General features: G+C 48.7%; 1 protein-coding gene across 2 annotated transcripts; it reads left to right on the forward strand.

The window, feature by feature from the left end:
* The first annotated feature begins 100 nt into the window (after nucleotides 1-100).
* Nucleotides 101-4,428, forward strand: LOC122052702 (triacylglycerol lipase 1-like). 2 transcript variants are annotated; one of them, XM_042614374.1, is made up of 9 exons: nucleotides 101-388; nucleotides 1,884-1,994; nucleotides 2,183-2,323; nucleotides 2,513-2,623; nucleotides 2,736-2,879; nucleotides 2,963-3,003; nucleotides 3,093-3,169; nucleotides 3,715-3,810; nucleotides 3,948-4,428. In XM_042614374.1, the coding sequence occupies exons 1-9, from the start codon at nucleotides 215-217 to the stop codon at nucleotides 4,268-4,270; spliced, it is 1,218 nt and encodes a 405-aa protein (XP_042470308.1). In that variant the 5' UTR covers nucleotides 101-214; the 3' UTR covers nucleotides 4,271-4,428. The 2 variants fall into 2 exon arrangements, with proteins under 2 accessions (XP_042470308.1, XP_042470309.1); XM_042614375.1 differs by having other exon boundaries at nucleotides 253-388; nucleotides 1,774-1,994.
* Nucleotides 4,429-14,783: the final 10,355 nt, after the last annotated feature.

Here is a 14,783-nt window from a genome sequence, read left to right on the forward strand (position 1 = left end):
TGAACCAGGGGGCCGTGTCCCACTAACCGTACCGGTCCGGTTCAATCCTTCCGGTTCACGATCAAATGCGGCGAGAACTAGAAGGAAGCCATTTGCCACGCCCATCGTCCATCGAGCTCCGAGACTGGATCGGCTCGACGACGTCGGTTCACGATCCACGCGAGAAGGCTACGGGAGATTGGGGGGAGTCGTCCTCCGCCGACGGTGGTTGCTCATGGAGAGAGCGCGGTCTCCTGCCTCGAATCTCTTGCCTTTCCTTCTCTTCATCATCGGGAGGGTCAGCTGTTCACTCGAGGCGACCCTCGGCGGGACCTCGCCGCCGCCCGCTACCGATGGCCTCTGCGCTGCGCTCATCCGCCCTTCCGGCTACCCCTGCTCTGAACACACGGTGCTGAATCTCTCTTGCTCTTTGATTTGTTAATAACTGGCGAAAACCTCGACTCGTTGGAGGATGATTGTTCGGTGACCGATCTTTTGCGAAAATTGCTTGTTCACAAAAAGTATGGTGCGAGTATTCTGGGGGTTATGGGATTTGTTGAGCATCGCACACAGATTGGGGGACTGAGAAAACTCTGGATTAGTGCTTGGCTGCTTGCAGACTTGATTGATTATATTTTGTTGATATTTAGGCAACTGTTATTGATTGTATGCTTCTGCTTGCATTGTCTATAACCAGGGAACAATGACTATTACCTGATTCCAAACAGCCCTTCTTCTCCTCCCACGCCAAGCTTAGTTCAATGTATGAATTGAGCCACTGACAATATCTGTCAGAAACTTAAGGATCTTAGGAACTCATATTTAAACATATAAGGAAATGAAAATGAACAGAGTGGTTGTTTCTTAGGGGCACTTTTAACTTTGGGGAAGTATTTTAGATTGAAAAGTTGAGACATTGTCAGTGTAAGACGGTTTTTCTAAGATGAGGAAGGAATAGAAACAAGGGTGAAAAAGAATAAATTGGGTTTTTATCCAAATTCGACATTATCGTGTAAATATCTCAGCAAAAATGTTTATTGAGAGGGATACAATGGTTATTTATAATTCTGGACTGGGAAGTGGTGGCATTCTTGTAATCCTATGCATCAAGCTCCCCCATACAAACCACTATGATTGCCTTATAAAGTTGGTTTTAAAACATCTAAGATTTGGCAAGTGGTCCATTTTGTTGTCTATCAATATTTTCTATTAAAAATGTGAGTTTTGTCTTATTTTGTGTGTACACTAAGAGAGATACCATGGTTAACTGGAAAATTGTCACTTTCTGGTAATCCTATGCATCAAACTCCTTAAGGACGGCTATGATTGCTTTTATACAGTTTGTTATAGAACTTGGTAATTTGGGTCCATTTCATTATCTATGAGTACTTTGATTACAAAATATGAGTTTTGTCTTATTTGTGAGTATTAGATAACCACTGAACTAGATTTCTTTTTGTCTATCTTGTCTTTACTTAATATCTTGTGTAATCATTGAATCAATTATCTTGAAGTTGCTTAATGGTTGCATGGTCGTAAATACAAGTAACTCAGTTTTACTGGATAATATCCTTTTGGCTGATACCTCTAGCTATTGATATTGTGCTTAGTGAGATGGCAAATCAGTTTGCTGTGTTTCTCTCATGCATTTACTTGAAGAATTACATCAGTATATACAAGGCTGCTACACCTATGTTGATCTTTTTCAGATTTGTTAGCTGAAAAGCATTATTGTGTTTTTAGTTTTTTTTTTCATTCTACTTATGTGCATCTAATTTGTTAGCATAAAATTAGGTGATTCTTTTGATGATATTACTGAGCTTGATGGGTCAGCAAACAAAAAGCTTCTCTTCAGTTTTTTTGAAACACAACTCCAACTGTTGATGGACAAGTGAAAATTGCAGGTTGAGACTAAAGACGGTTATCTTTTGTCTATTCAACGTGTTCAACATGGAAAAAAAACTTTGGGAGGAATGCCTCATCCTTCGGTTTTCCTCCAGCATGGCCTATTTCAGGTATTAACTCAGAGGATCATTTTTTTTTGTGATTCCTCAGTTGTTAAAGCATTTTATTCTGGCTGCATACATTTATTATCAACCTGTTTCTCATTTGCTGTGTGTTTGATGATGTGGTTGTCTCCCAAATTTGAACATTGTTCATATTATGTTCATATTCCTTTTCTTTTGTCTTCTCATGCGAACAGGGTGGTGATACATGGTTCGCGAATTCATTTGAGCAGTCACTAGGTTTCATCCTTGCAGATAATGGTTTTGATGTTTGGGTTGGAAATGTACGCGGCACAAGATGGAGCCATGATCATACCAGATTATCTATTCATGAGAAGGTTCGCCTTTTTATTTCATTACCTTATGAATACATAGTTGTGTTTTCTTGTACTCTTTATTTCAGTGTATTTTGGTCATAATGTTAGTTCTTGTGTTTCATACTTGCTCTTCTAATTGATCTTTGGTTCCTTATATTTTATGTACTAGTTTAGTTTCTAACTTTAATCCTTTGACTAATTTTTTTCCAGGCATTTTGGGATTGGAGTTGGCAGGAATTGGCGCAGTATGACTTGCAAGCTATGATAAGTTATGTATACTCTGTTACAAATTCCAAAATTTTCTACGTAGGCCATTCCCAGGCATGTTTCATCCCATTAACCATTTATTTCTTCCATTAGGATGTTTCGATGTTTATTGGTTGAGGATAGAATTAATGATCTGTGTAAATTGCTTTTGTTCTACAATTGACAGGGAACTATTATGGGTTTAGCTGCCTTCACCATGCCAGATATTGTTGAGATGGTTGACGCTGCTGCTCTTCTTTGTCCTATTTCATATTTAGATCATATCACTTCAACTTTTGTCCTTAGAGCAGTAGCTCTTCATCTCGATCAGGTAACCTTTGTGAATGCAGAGTTGTTTTGGGAGGAGCATCCGATGCATTGAATTTGAATTGTTTTGTTGTTTCTCCATCGTAGATGCTTCTGAGCTTGGGCATTCATGAACTAAATTTCCGAAGGTACGGTTTAATTTGCCGGATTATTTTGGATTGAAAAATAAGTTGTCTCACCATATCATACTTAGTCATGGAGAACAAATATCATACAGTGATACGGGCATTCAGATATTGGACTCAATTTGTGATGGTCACATGGATTGCAACAATTTGCTGGCTTCGATAACAGGTTAGCTACTTATCATATATCCAATTCGTTTTTAAATGTCTGAAAATTCACTGACTCATTTGCTTTTTTTATTCGATCATTTGAGAGGCCAGGCCAAATTTATTTATGCGCCTAATAGGAATTATATAGATTGTGCGAATTCTTTGGTTGCAGAACTTGGAAAATTGTGGCTGTAGTCAACCTTTTCTGTTCCAGCATCAAGTATTTGAATACATCGTCGATAAGTAATTCTAAACTATGTATAGTTGGTTTGCAAGTTCATTGTAGATATCTCATTTGGCTTACAACTTATAATATCAAATATAGGAATACAGTGGGTTCAAAAGTCTATTTCTTTGCCATTTATACCAAACTTTTCAAAGGGGTCAAACAACCCCAGGTTATTTTGGCGATGCCACTGCCTGTAGAATGCGGTCTTTTATGTTCTCAGTTTTGTTCAATTTGTTCAAGCTATGGAAGAACTGTATACAAATACAAGGCGATGAAGATATGACTTGAGATGTCCTCTTTTTCGTGTTAATGGTTAAACTTCTCCTATTTTGCAGGCGATAATTGCTGCTTCAACTTGTCCCGCATGGACTATTACTTGAAATTTGAACCTCATCCATCTTCAACTAAAAATCTACACCATCTTTTTCAAAGTAAGTTTCTTACCCTACTATTCAGCGATTATCTATTCCTTTTTCGTCTCCTTATTGAGGATATCTTTTCAGTCTTTGATCTGTTGATACCGGTAGTTATTGAACTATCAGCTGACATGTATGTGCATACGTTTCAGTGATACGAAAGGGCACCTTTGCAAAATATGACTATGGATATTGGGGTAACCTCAAGCACTATCACCGCGTTCATCCTCCTTCATTCGATCTATCAGACATCCCTGACTCTTTGCCAATATGGATGGGATATGGAGGTCATGATGCATTAGCCGATATTACTGATGTCGAACGAACTATCGCAGGGTTGAAATCCAAGCCAGAGCTGCTATATATCGACAACTATGGACACATCGACTTCATTCTAAGTGTGAAGGCAGAAGATGATGTTTACAGAGAACTCATAAGATTCTTAAAATCCAGAGAACTTTATAGCAGTTATTGAAATGCAATGGATGATATATGGTGACAAAAAAGAAAAAATCTCAAGTAATTGTGTTAATATGTATGTAAACTTGCGTGGTGTATCAGGTTAGTCAAATTAGTGGGTAGTTATTTGTAATTTTACTACGATAAATGGATGATATGAGATGCATTTGTATAGGTTTTTTCTTATATAAAAATGATATTGATCCTGTTCAAGAATCGAATCGATAGACGTTGGGGATGTGGCGTTCTATGTCGTCCTCGGATGACCTTCTAGATGATGTGGACTTCCGATAAACTTGCAATAAAGTCGGGCCGGGAAGGGGTTCCCGGCGACGATCCTCCGACACTCAAGTCAGGCAACGGCAAGATGAAGTATAAACAGAGTAACGAGACTATAGCTACATTGAAGGATATCGCATATCTCCATCGAAGTCTAGGGGTCCTTATATAGGATCCCAGGGAGGTGAGTGCACGTTTGTCGAAGCGTGCTCGCCCCCCCAAGCATACCTCAAAATGGGCGTGTCAGAAAAATGCGTATGATGTCGTACCGCAACCGTCCGAGCATATCTCTGACATGACAGTGGAAACTTTCACCGTACGATCTTTTATTTGGTCTGGTCGTCAACCATGCTGCCTGTCGGCGGTGCATGTATCGAGAAGGATATCGCCAGCTGTCCATTTTGTCCTCTTCTGACTCTTGTCCGTTACTAGACCGAGCGGGAGAGCCGCTCGGTCGCGTACTCGGACGGGCATGCAGCTTTAGTTGTTCAATAGCTCGGTCAAGCGGATATGTCGCTCGGCGCATCGACTCTTTTATACGAGGACCCCTGAGCATCGGAAACCCGACCTGCGATCGAGTTGTCTTCGTGCCGGACTGGGGGCTATCACGGCCGATCGGCGAGGTGACCTCCCCACTCGGCCAGAACATTGCCCTGCCCATCTTGACTTTGACTTCCACGTGTCGTTGACCACTGTATGGCAGGGCCCCCTCCTTCACCACCGGATCACGTGTCTTCCCCTCAAGTCTAGTCGAAGGAGACTGAAAGCCCGACTGACTGGACTACTAGTTTAGTGGTGTAGCAACCGCTCGGCCATTGAGGTAAGTGCTTCTCTGTTCGGGCACTGTGAGGGTTCCAGGCAACCGCTCGGCGGCCTACCCGCTGGGCCTTGAAAAGTTTTGCTTGCCGCTGAGTGCCTTATCGACCCGAGGGCGATTAACCCTGACGTCTTCAGGATCTCCTCGGAATTCGTGCAAATCCCTGCCATTAAGGTCGAGCATGCGCCCATGCTCGCATAATGGCGTTCATTAAATGCCGCCCTGTAACCACGTGGCGCCACCGCAGTCATCGTACGGCGAGGGCGTTAGCTCCGATGGGACAGGCGGTGGTTTGAATTCAACGGTCGAATGTCAACTTCGATCCCTGTGACCTAGATCGGACGGCTGAGGTTGACCGAGCCCTATGTTTATAAAGCATCGGTGCCGACTTCTATTCCATCGTTACTACCTCCGCGTGCTCCATCGTCTTCCTCGGCCCCCAACGTTTCGACGATCCTCTATCCTCCTCCTAGGTTTCCTTTTGTAAGCTCTTTGATCCCCTTCGCGCGCTTTCGCATTTGCTTCTTTGCTTTCCCGTGTGTCGCCTTTCTCGTTTCTCTTTCCGTCAATCTTTCCGCCGAACCTTCTGTGTTTTCATTTTCCGATCATGGTCAGTTCTTTCGACCTCTCTCCTAGCCTCTGGTACCAAGCCATGGAGAGTCGGTTTAACTCGGGCGATGTCTGTAATCTGATTAATGCTTATGATATTCCTGTCGACCACAAGCTTACCCTGGTCGAGCCATCTGACCGACCCTATGACCCGCCGGTCGGCACTGTTACTTTCTTCCGCGACCAATTCATAACTGGCCTTAGGTTTCCCATCCACCCATTCATCATAGAAGTGTGCAACTACTTTCGCATTCCGCTCGGCCAGCTTGTGCCTAACTCCTTTAGGCTGTTGTGTGGCGTAGTTGTGCTCTTTCGGGTGCACAACATCCCCCTTAAGCCTCAGATTTTTCATTATTTTTACTATCCCAAGCAGTCCGAGCAGGACACCTTCTTGTTTCAATCTCGGATCGGCTTAGTTTTCTTTGATAAAATGCCTACCTCCAACAAGCACTGGAAGGACTATTTTTTCTTTTTGAGTTTTCCCGAGCCGCCACCTTTTCTGAACCCAATGGCAAACTGCTCTGCCACCTCCCCCCGACCTGAAAAGGTATAGGACCGAGTCCACTTTTCTACACGCGGCTAACTTGTTGGCCGGGCTGAAGCTGGACATCCACAAGTTGTTGCCCGAAAGGATGTTGTATCTGTTTGGCTTAAACCCGATCCGAACGCGACTTCCGAACGACCCTGGTAAGAAATAACCTTCTCTTCTTTTCTTTGGGTCTAACTGATTTTTTTTCTCTTTCTTGCAGCTACGACCATGATGAAATCGGTGGTGCTCGACATGCTAAAACGCAAGGCTGCCGAGATAGAGGCGGCTACAGTGCAGGAAGCGGAGAGACTCGGCATCACCCCGGTTGGCTCTCATGAAGATGAGAGCGAAGAGGTGCAGACGACGGGCGATGCGTCTGTCGCTCGAACCGGGACCGCCACTACTGAGGCAGCAGGAGAGACCGCTCCTTCGGGTACTCAACCGACCACTCGGCCCGAGGAAGCGGGGTCTTCCAGTGACGAACTTCCATTGATTGGACGCAAACGCCGCCGAACGGGCACACCCACCCGCTCGGCCACCTCAGTCGTACATTTGTCCGGGCAGATGGACGATCCCCCTCTATTGGCTCCGGCGCCTATGGAAGCGCTATCTTCTGACTGGACCCCATCTCAAGGCGATTGGCCTTCCGACCCCATCGCGGCTCAGCCTCTCAGCTCACTTCCTCCTGCTCAACGGACAAGCAAGCGATCTCTCATTCGCTCCGAGCCGATCAGCCAGTCCTCTGCCCCTTCAGCGTCTACTCAGTCTGCACCGGGCGGGCGCAGGACGATCAAGGTCATACTCCACCTAAATATCTGCAAGCGACCGAACGGTCGATGAGCCCCAAGCACCAAATAACCATCCGGGGACCGCTGGCGAAGGTATGGGAGGACGCTCGAGCGCGTATTGCCCTGATGCCCCCGGGGCTGCTCGACAACAACCATCTGCAACAAGCCACCAGGGTAACTCTTACCGTAACCTTCATTTTTTCCTCTCCATTCGGTACTGACTTTTTCCCTTATGACCTGGTTGCAGTACTGGGTGGAGAGCATAGCGGTATGCAACCGCCTGGCGTCTTTAGAAGAGGAGTTCAAGAAACTCAAAGTTTCTGGTGGGGCTCCCCCTCAGGGCCCCTCTTACCCGAGCTGAAGGCGGATCTGGACAAGACCAAGAAACTGCTGGAGGTCGAGCAGCACAAATCTTCGGGCCTGCAAACTATGGTGGATCGGCTCGAGGCCCAAGTGAAGACTTATGACAAAAAGATAGACTTGGCTACCTCCAGGAAGAATAGGGTCGTCACCGACCTGGAGGCGAAGAATGTCGAGGCTCAAGCTGAAGGTCAAGGAGTTGACTGATCTATTTACCGCCGAGAAGGCTGGCCGCTCGGCGGAGGTGATCGCTCTCCAGGTTGACCTGAAGACCTTTCAAGACGCACTGAAGGCTTCCCGAGCTGCCCTCAAAGAATATCAGGAGGTCGAGCCTAGTCGATTTACTGTCATGCAACAGAACTTTATCCGCTCGGAGAAATTTGTTGAGAAAGTTTGCGCTCGGCTCGTCCATGCGTTCGAGTTGGTCATCACTGCCACAGCTGACTATCTGAAGACAAAGGGTCGGCTCCCTGAGGATTTCACCATCCCCGTCCGCGACCATGCCGAGCTGCTTACCACGATTCCAGATGATATTTTTAATTATCTAGCGTGAAGTCGTGGATATGTACTGGTCGTTCGGCCTCTTTCCCTGCATATACTCGTCGTTCGACCTATTTTAGTTAATGAATTTTGGGTCTTTCACTGTTTGCTTGTTCTATCGTTGTGTATATCCGAGCGAGTTATCTGTTCCCCTGATCGCTATTGAACTCATGAGAGCCTCGTCTTTTGATGTCCGAGCCGTTGCTCGACAATCCAGTACAAGACCCCATCTTTTCCGTAGGACCTGTCAGATTGAAACGATGCCAAGGCAGAGTTTTATAGTAGCCGTTCGACTTTGGCGTTTAATGTTGCCGCTCGACGATTTTCAGGCCGGGGGGTTTATAGCCGTCGGTCCGACTCTGGCATTTAACGTCGCCGCTCGACGGTCTTCAGGCCGGGGGGTTTATAGTCGCCGGTCCGACTCTAGAGTTTAACGTCGTCGCTCGACGGTCTTCAGGCGAGGGGGGTTTATAGTCGTCGGTCCGACTCTAGAGTTTAACGTCGCCGCTCGACGATCCTCGGACCGGGGGGTTTATAGTCGCCGGTCCGACTCTAGAGTTTAACGTCACCACTCAACGGTCCTCAGGCCCGAGGGTTTATAGTCGTCGGTCCGACTCTAGAGTTTAATGTCGTCGCTCGACGGTCTTTAGGCCGGAGGGTTTATAGTCGCCGGTCCGACTCTATAGTTTAACGTCGCCACTCGACGGTCTTCAGGCCAGGGGGTTTATAGTCGCCGGTCCGACTCTAGGGTCTAACATCGCCGCTCGACGGTTTTCATAGAGCCTGGTCGTTCGGCGCATGCTTTGTTTTTTGATTTCATTCCTGCATTCAAAAGGAGCCGAAAATGGAGAGTACATATAATGAATTACATTGGCGCACCTTTCACCCAGCTTGGTACGGTTGAAGATGGTTAGCGCTCCATGATCGTTCTAACTGTCGTCCGTCTACATCCTCGAGGCAATAGGTGTCCGATCGGAGCTTCTCAATGACCTTGAAGGGCCCAGCCCAGGGCGCCTCCAACTTGCTCACATCGCCGACCGGCTTCACATTCTTTCATACAAAGTCGCCGACCTGGAATGCCCTGGGAATCACTCGCCTATTGTAATTCTGTTTCATTTTGCCGGTAAGCCATTAGCCGGACAGTTGCTTTGGCTCGCGCCTCGTCTATCAAATCCAGCTCTAGTTGCCTCCGCTCGGTGTTACTTGTGTCATACTGTTGCACTCGATCGGATCCTATTCTAACCTCCACGGGAACGACAGCCTCTCCTCCGTATACCAAGTGGAAAGACGTGACCCCCGTTCCTTCCTTAGGGGTAGTGTGAATCGCCCATAACGCGTCTGGTAGCTCATCTACCTAGCTGCCACCGACATGGTCGAGCCGAACTCGAAGAATCCGAAGGATCTCCCAATTGGCGACCTCGCCCCTGCCCGTTGCTTTGTGGATAGGCTACAGAGGTGAAGTGTTGCTGAATGTTGTACCCTCGCACCATTCTCGGAGCTGCTGTCCGACGAACTGCCACCCATTGTCGGACACGAGCCGACGTGGAATGCCGAACCGACATATTATGTGCTGCCAGATGAACTTCTTGACCATTTGCTCAATTATTTTCGCCAATGGCTCGGTCTCGACCCATTTGGAGAAGTAGTCAACCGCTACAAGTAAAAACTTCCGCTGCTCAGTCGCCATAGGGAAAGGTCCGACAATATCCATGCCCCACTGGTCGAACGGGCAGGACACTGTAGACGCCTTCATCTCCTCAGTGGGTCGGTGGGTGGAGTTGTGATATTTTTGACAGGAAAGGCAAGTAGCGATGGTCCGAGCGGCATCTTCCTAGAGGGTCGCCCAAAAGTACCCGGCTAGCAAAATCTTCCTCGCCAACAAACGACCGCCCGAGTGTCCTCCACAAGACACTTGATGTACTTCTTCTAGTATATATTCCGCGTCCTCCGAGCTGACGCATTTTAGAAATGGTCGGGAAAAAGCCTTCTTGTAGAGCTGATCCCTGATGAGGGTAAACCGACCGGCTTTCCTTCTCAGCAACTGGGCCTCTTCCCAATCGAATGGCGTAGCCCCTGATCGTAAAAATTCCATTAAGGTCGTCCTCCAATCGCTGGGGAACGTGAGACCCTCCATCCTGTCAATGTGAGCCACTAAGGCTACATGCTCAATCGTTTGTTGGATGACGATCGGCGTTATTGAACTTGCGAGTTTGGCCAATTCATCTGCCGTCTGGTTCTCCGTTCAAGGGATCTTCTATATGACAACCTCGCAGAAGTTAGTTTTGAGCCTTTCGAAGGCCTCCGCGTAGAGCCTGAGTCTGAGGTTGTTTATCTCGAAGGATCCTAAGAGCTTCTGAGCGGCAAGTTGAAAGTCTGAGTAGATCATTACCCGGCTCGCTCCCACATGCCGAGCAGCCTGCAATCCAGCTATGAGGGTTTCATATTCTTCTTCATTATTGGTTGCCCGACAGTCCAGTCGGACGGACAGATGCATCTGCTCTTCTTGAGCGGAGACCAATAGAATACCAATACCGCTCCCGAGCCGAGTGGACGACCCATCCACATATACTCTCCATAAAGCTTCAGGCTCGGGATTCTGCACTTTGGTGACGAAATCCGCCAGTGATTGTGCCTCAATGGTCGTGCGGGGTTGGTACTAGATATCGAATTCACTAAGCTCGGTTGTCTACTTAATCAGCCGCCCAGATGCTTCCGGGTTGAGGAGAACTCTCCCTAGAGTGTTGTTCGTCATGACGATTATCATGTATGCGAGGAAATATGGTCGAAGCCTCCGAGCGGCGAGGACTAGTGCGAAGGCAAGCTTTTCGAGACCGGTGTAGCGTGACTCAGCATCCTTTAGAATGTGACTCAGGAAATACACGGGTTGTTTTTCGTCGTCCTGTCGTACTAACGGCGAGCCTATAGCATGCTCAGTCGAGGATAAGTAGATGCGGAGCAGCTTGCCAATGCTAGGCTTAGCTAATACAGGCAAAGAGTTTAGATAAACCTTTAATTCCTCAAACGCTAGGTCGCATTCTCCGTCCCACTGGAATTTGGTTGCTCGACGTAGAATCTTGAAGAAAGGCAAGCTCCGATCAGCCGTTTTGGAGATGAACCGAGACAAGGCCGTTATCCGACCGGTAAGGCGTTGCACTTCCCTCAAGTTTCTGGGAGGCGGCATGTCTTGCAGTGCCTTCACTTTGTTGGGATTCGCCTCTATGCCCCGCTCGGTAACAATATACCCCAGAAAATGACTGCTCTTTGCTCCAAACAGACACTTCTGGGGATTTAGCTTGACTCCGTACGTCCTCAGCATCTGGAAGGTGTCCTCTATATCTACACAAAGGTTGGTCGCTCGGATTGATTTCATAAGTATGTCATCCATATATACCTCCAGGTTTTGCCTCGATCTGCTTCCGGAACACCTTGTTTATGAGCCGCTGGTATGTGGCACCGACGTTCTTTAGTCCGAACGGCATCACGTTGTAGCAGTAGGTGTCATCCGCTGTAATGAAGCTCACTTTCTCGTGGTCTTCCCGGGCGAGCGGCACTTGGTGGTAACCCTGATAAGCATCCAGCATGCATATCAACTCGCATCCAGCGGTCGAGTCTACCATCTGGTCAATTCGGGGCTGAGGGTAAAAGTCTTTTGGGCACGCCTTATTCAGATCCCGGAAGTTGATACAGACCCTCCACTTATTGCCCCGCTTGGAGACCAACACTACATTCGCGAGCCAGCTTGGGAACTGCACCTCCCTTACGTGGTCGGCCTCTAGGAGTTTCTCGACTTCCACTCGGATGATGACGTTTTGTTCTGCACTGAAATCCAGTTTCCTCTGCTTGACGGGTCGAGCATCCGGCCGGACATGGAGCTCATGTTGCGCGACGGTCGGCGAGATGCTTAGTAGCTCGTGCGTTGACCACGCGAAGACGTCGTGGTTGCGCTGTAGGCACCTGAGCAGCTCCTCCTTCCGGCCCGCTTCCAGGTCTGATGCAATGAATGTGGTGGCCTCCGGTCGGCCATCCTGGATCTACACCTCCTCCTTTTTCTTCATAAACTAAGGTGGGGGGCTTTTCGGTTACGGTGTTTACCTCAAGGCGCGGCGCTTTCCGAGTGGACTTCGATTCAGCTCGAATCATCTCGACATAACATCGCCGGGCGGCCAGCTGATCTCCGCAGACTTCTCCCACCTTGTCCTCTACGGGGAATTTGACCTTCTGACAGAAAGTTGAGACAACCGCCCGAAACTCGTTGAGAGCCAGTCGTCCCAGTATTACATTGTAGGCGGAGGGGGCATCGACCACGATAAAGTTAGTGGTCCGCGTCCGTCGGAGCAGCTCCTCTCCTAGCGAGATGGCCAGTCTGGTTTGCCCGACCAGGAGAACCTCCTTGCCAGTAAATCCATACAACGGGGTTGTCATGGGTAGTAACTCAGTCCGGTCGATTTGCAGTTGATCGAACGCCTTCTTGAAAATAATATTGACCGAACTACCTGTATCAATGAATATTTGGTGAATAGTATAATTTGCTATTACCACTCGGACGATGAGTGCGTCGTCGTGCGACACTTCAACTCCTTCCAGGTCTCTGGGCCCGAAGTTGATCTCGGGGCCCTGTGCCCGCTCCCGATTGCAGCCTACTGCATGGATCCTTAGCTGTCGAGCGTACGACTTTCTGGCCCGGTTTGAGTCACCGCACGTTGGTCCACCAGTAATGATGTTGATTTCGCCCCGAGCAGTGTTGCTCCTGTTTTTTTCTTCCCGAGCGGATGATCTCATTCGCTCCTGCGAGACTCGAGGATTGACCCTTGGCTGATGATGATGTTGTCATTCGGGGGACTCCCTAGCCACCCATCGCCCGGTACTCTGGTGTCGATGGCGTCGATCAGGCGAAGGTGATCAGCGTCGATAGTTTCTTGGCGCCGGGTGAGCAATCGGGCCGAGACTCCGACAATCCCGGGTGTTGTGGGATGCTGACTGGTGAAACGAACAAAACATGGGAGTCCATACCTTTTCTTTTTGCTTGGGTCGATCGACCGCGACATGTTGGATAGCGTGTGGCCTCATTTCCTGATGAGGGTGCGTTCCCTCAGCGCAAGGCCCTCTTGGTGGCTGATGGATGGCCAGCGACCTCCGCTCGGCCAGAGCTGAAGGCTCAGACGAGGCTTCTTTCCTCCTGACCGCCTGAGCTTCTTCCACGTTGATATATTCATTTGCCTTCTTCAACATATGGTCGTAGTCGTGGGACGACTTTCGGATGAGCTAGCGGAAGAAATCCCCGTCGACTAAGCCCTGAGTGAAGGCATGCATCATTTTCTCGGATGAGACCGTGGGGATATCCATGGCCGCCTGGTTGAAACGCTGGATGTAGGCTCGGAGGCTCTCTCTTGGCCCTTGCTTCATGGAAAATAAGCTGACGCTCGTCTTCTGATATCGCCTGCTACTTGCGAAGTGGTGGAGGAACGCAGTCCGAAAGTCTTTAAAACTCTGAATTGATCCGTCCGGTAACCTCCGGAACCATCGTTACGCCGAGCCGGACAGTGTAGTGAGGAAGACCCATCACTTAACTCCCTTAGTATATTGATGGAGAGTAGCGGCGTTATCGAACTTACCGAGATGGTCGTCCAGGTCAGTCGTGCCGCTATACTCCCCAATCGCCAGGGGGGCGTAGTGCCTCAAGAGTGGATCCTGCAGAATCGCCTCGGAGAGCTGGCGATTGATCTGTTCGGGGGATGACTTAGTTTGAGGCGCTTTACCCTTTTTGACGTCCCGTGCGGGAGCCTCATCGGATGACCCCTGGTTGGCTTGGGCGAGATCGGAAGGCGTCTGGAACAGGGCTCGATGAAATGGAATTGGAGCGGGTGGCACCTCTCCCGGCGTGCCGGTTTACCCTTTATTCTGCGCCCAGGTAGAAAAGTGCTCTGGTTGGTCTTCTAACGCCGCTTGGTTGCCGGATGCCGAGGTGGCTTGTTGCGCAATCTGTTCGGCTTGCGCCTTCTGTTGCTGCTCCACTATCTTTGCCGCTCGCGCCTGGATGAGCGCGTCGAGTTCTTCTGGAGAGAGTGTCACGGTGTGTGAACGTCCACCTTCCTCCATCATCTCGGTTCGGATTTAGGTGCGTTCCCACAGACGACGCCAATTTGATCATGTCCGAGAATCGGGTCGACGGACGCTGGGGACGTGGCGCTCTATGCCGTCCTCGGATGACCTCCCAGATGATGTGGACTTCCGACAAACCTACAACAAAACCGGGCCGGGAAGGGATTCCCGGCGACGACCCTCCGACACTCAAGTCAGGCAACGGCGAGATGAAGCAAAAATAGAGTAATGAGACTGTAGCTACAGTGAAAGATATCACATACCTCCGTCGAAGTTTAGGGGTCCTTATATAGGATCTCGGGGAGGTGAGTGCACGCTCGTCGAGGCGTGCCCGCTCGTCGAGGCGTGCCCGCTCCCCCAAGCATACCTCAAAATAGGCGTGTCAGAAAAGTGCGTCTGATGCCATACCGCAACCGTCCGAGCATATCTCTGACATGACAGTGGAAACTTCCACCGTACGATCTTCTATTCGGTCTGGTCGTCGACCATGCTGCCTGTCGCGCGGCGC

The sequence above is a fragment of the Zingiber officinale genome, chromosome 3A (assembly GCF_018446385.1).
Source record: "Zingiber officinale cultivar Zhangliang chromosome 3A, Zo_v1.1, whole genome shotgun sequence".
Taxonomy (NCBI): Eukaryota; Viridiplantae; Streptophyta; class Magnoliopsida; order Zingiberales; family Zingiberaceae; genus Zingiber; species Zingiber officinale.

Coding starts and splice junctions, on each gene's coding strand:
- LOC122052702 (XM_042614374.1), top strand. CDS start 215: ATGGAGAGAGCGCGGTCTCCTGCCTCGAATCTCTTGCCTTTCCTTCTC. Junction 2,324..2,512: donor GATTATCTATTCATGAGAAG/GTTCGCCTTTTT, acceptor ATTTTTTTCCAG/GCATTTTGGGATTGGAGTTG. Junction 2,624..2,735: donor TCTACGTAGGCCATTCCCAG/GCATGTTTCATC, acceptor TACAATTGACAG/GGAACTATTATGGGTTTAGC.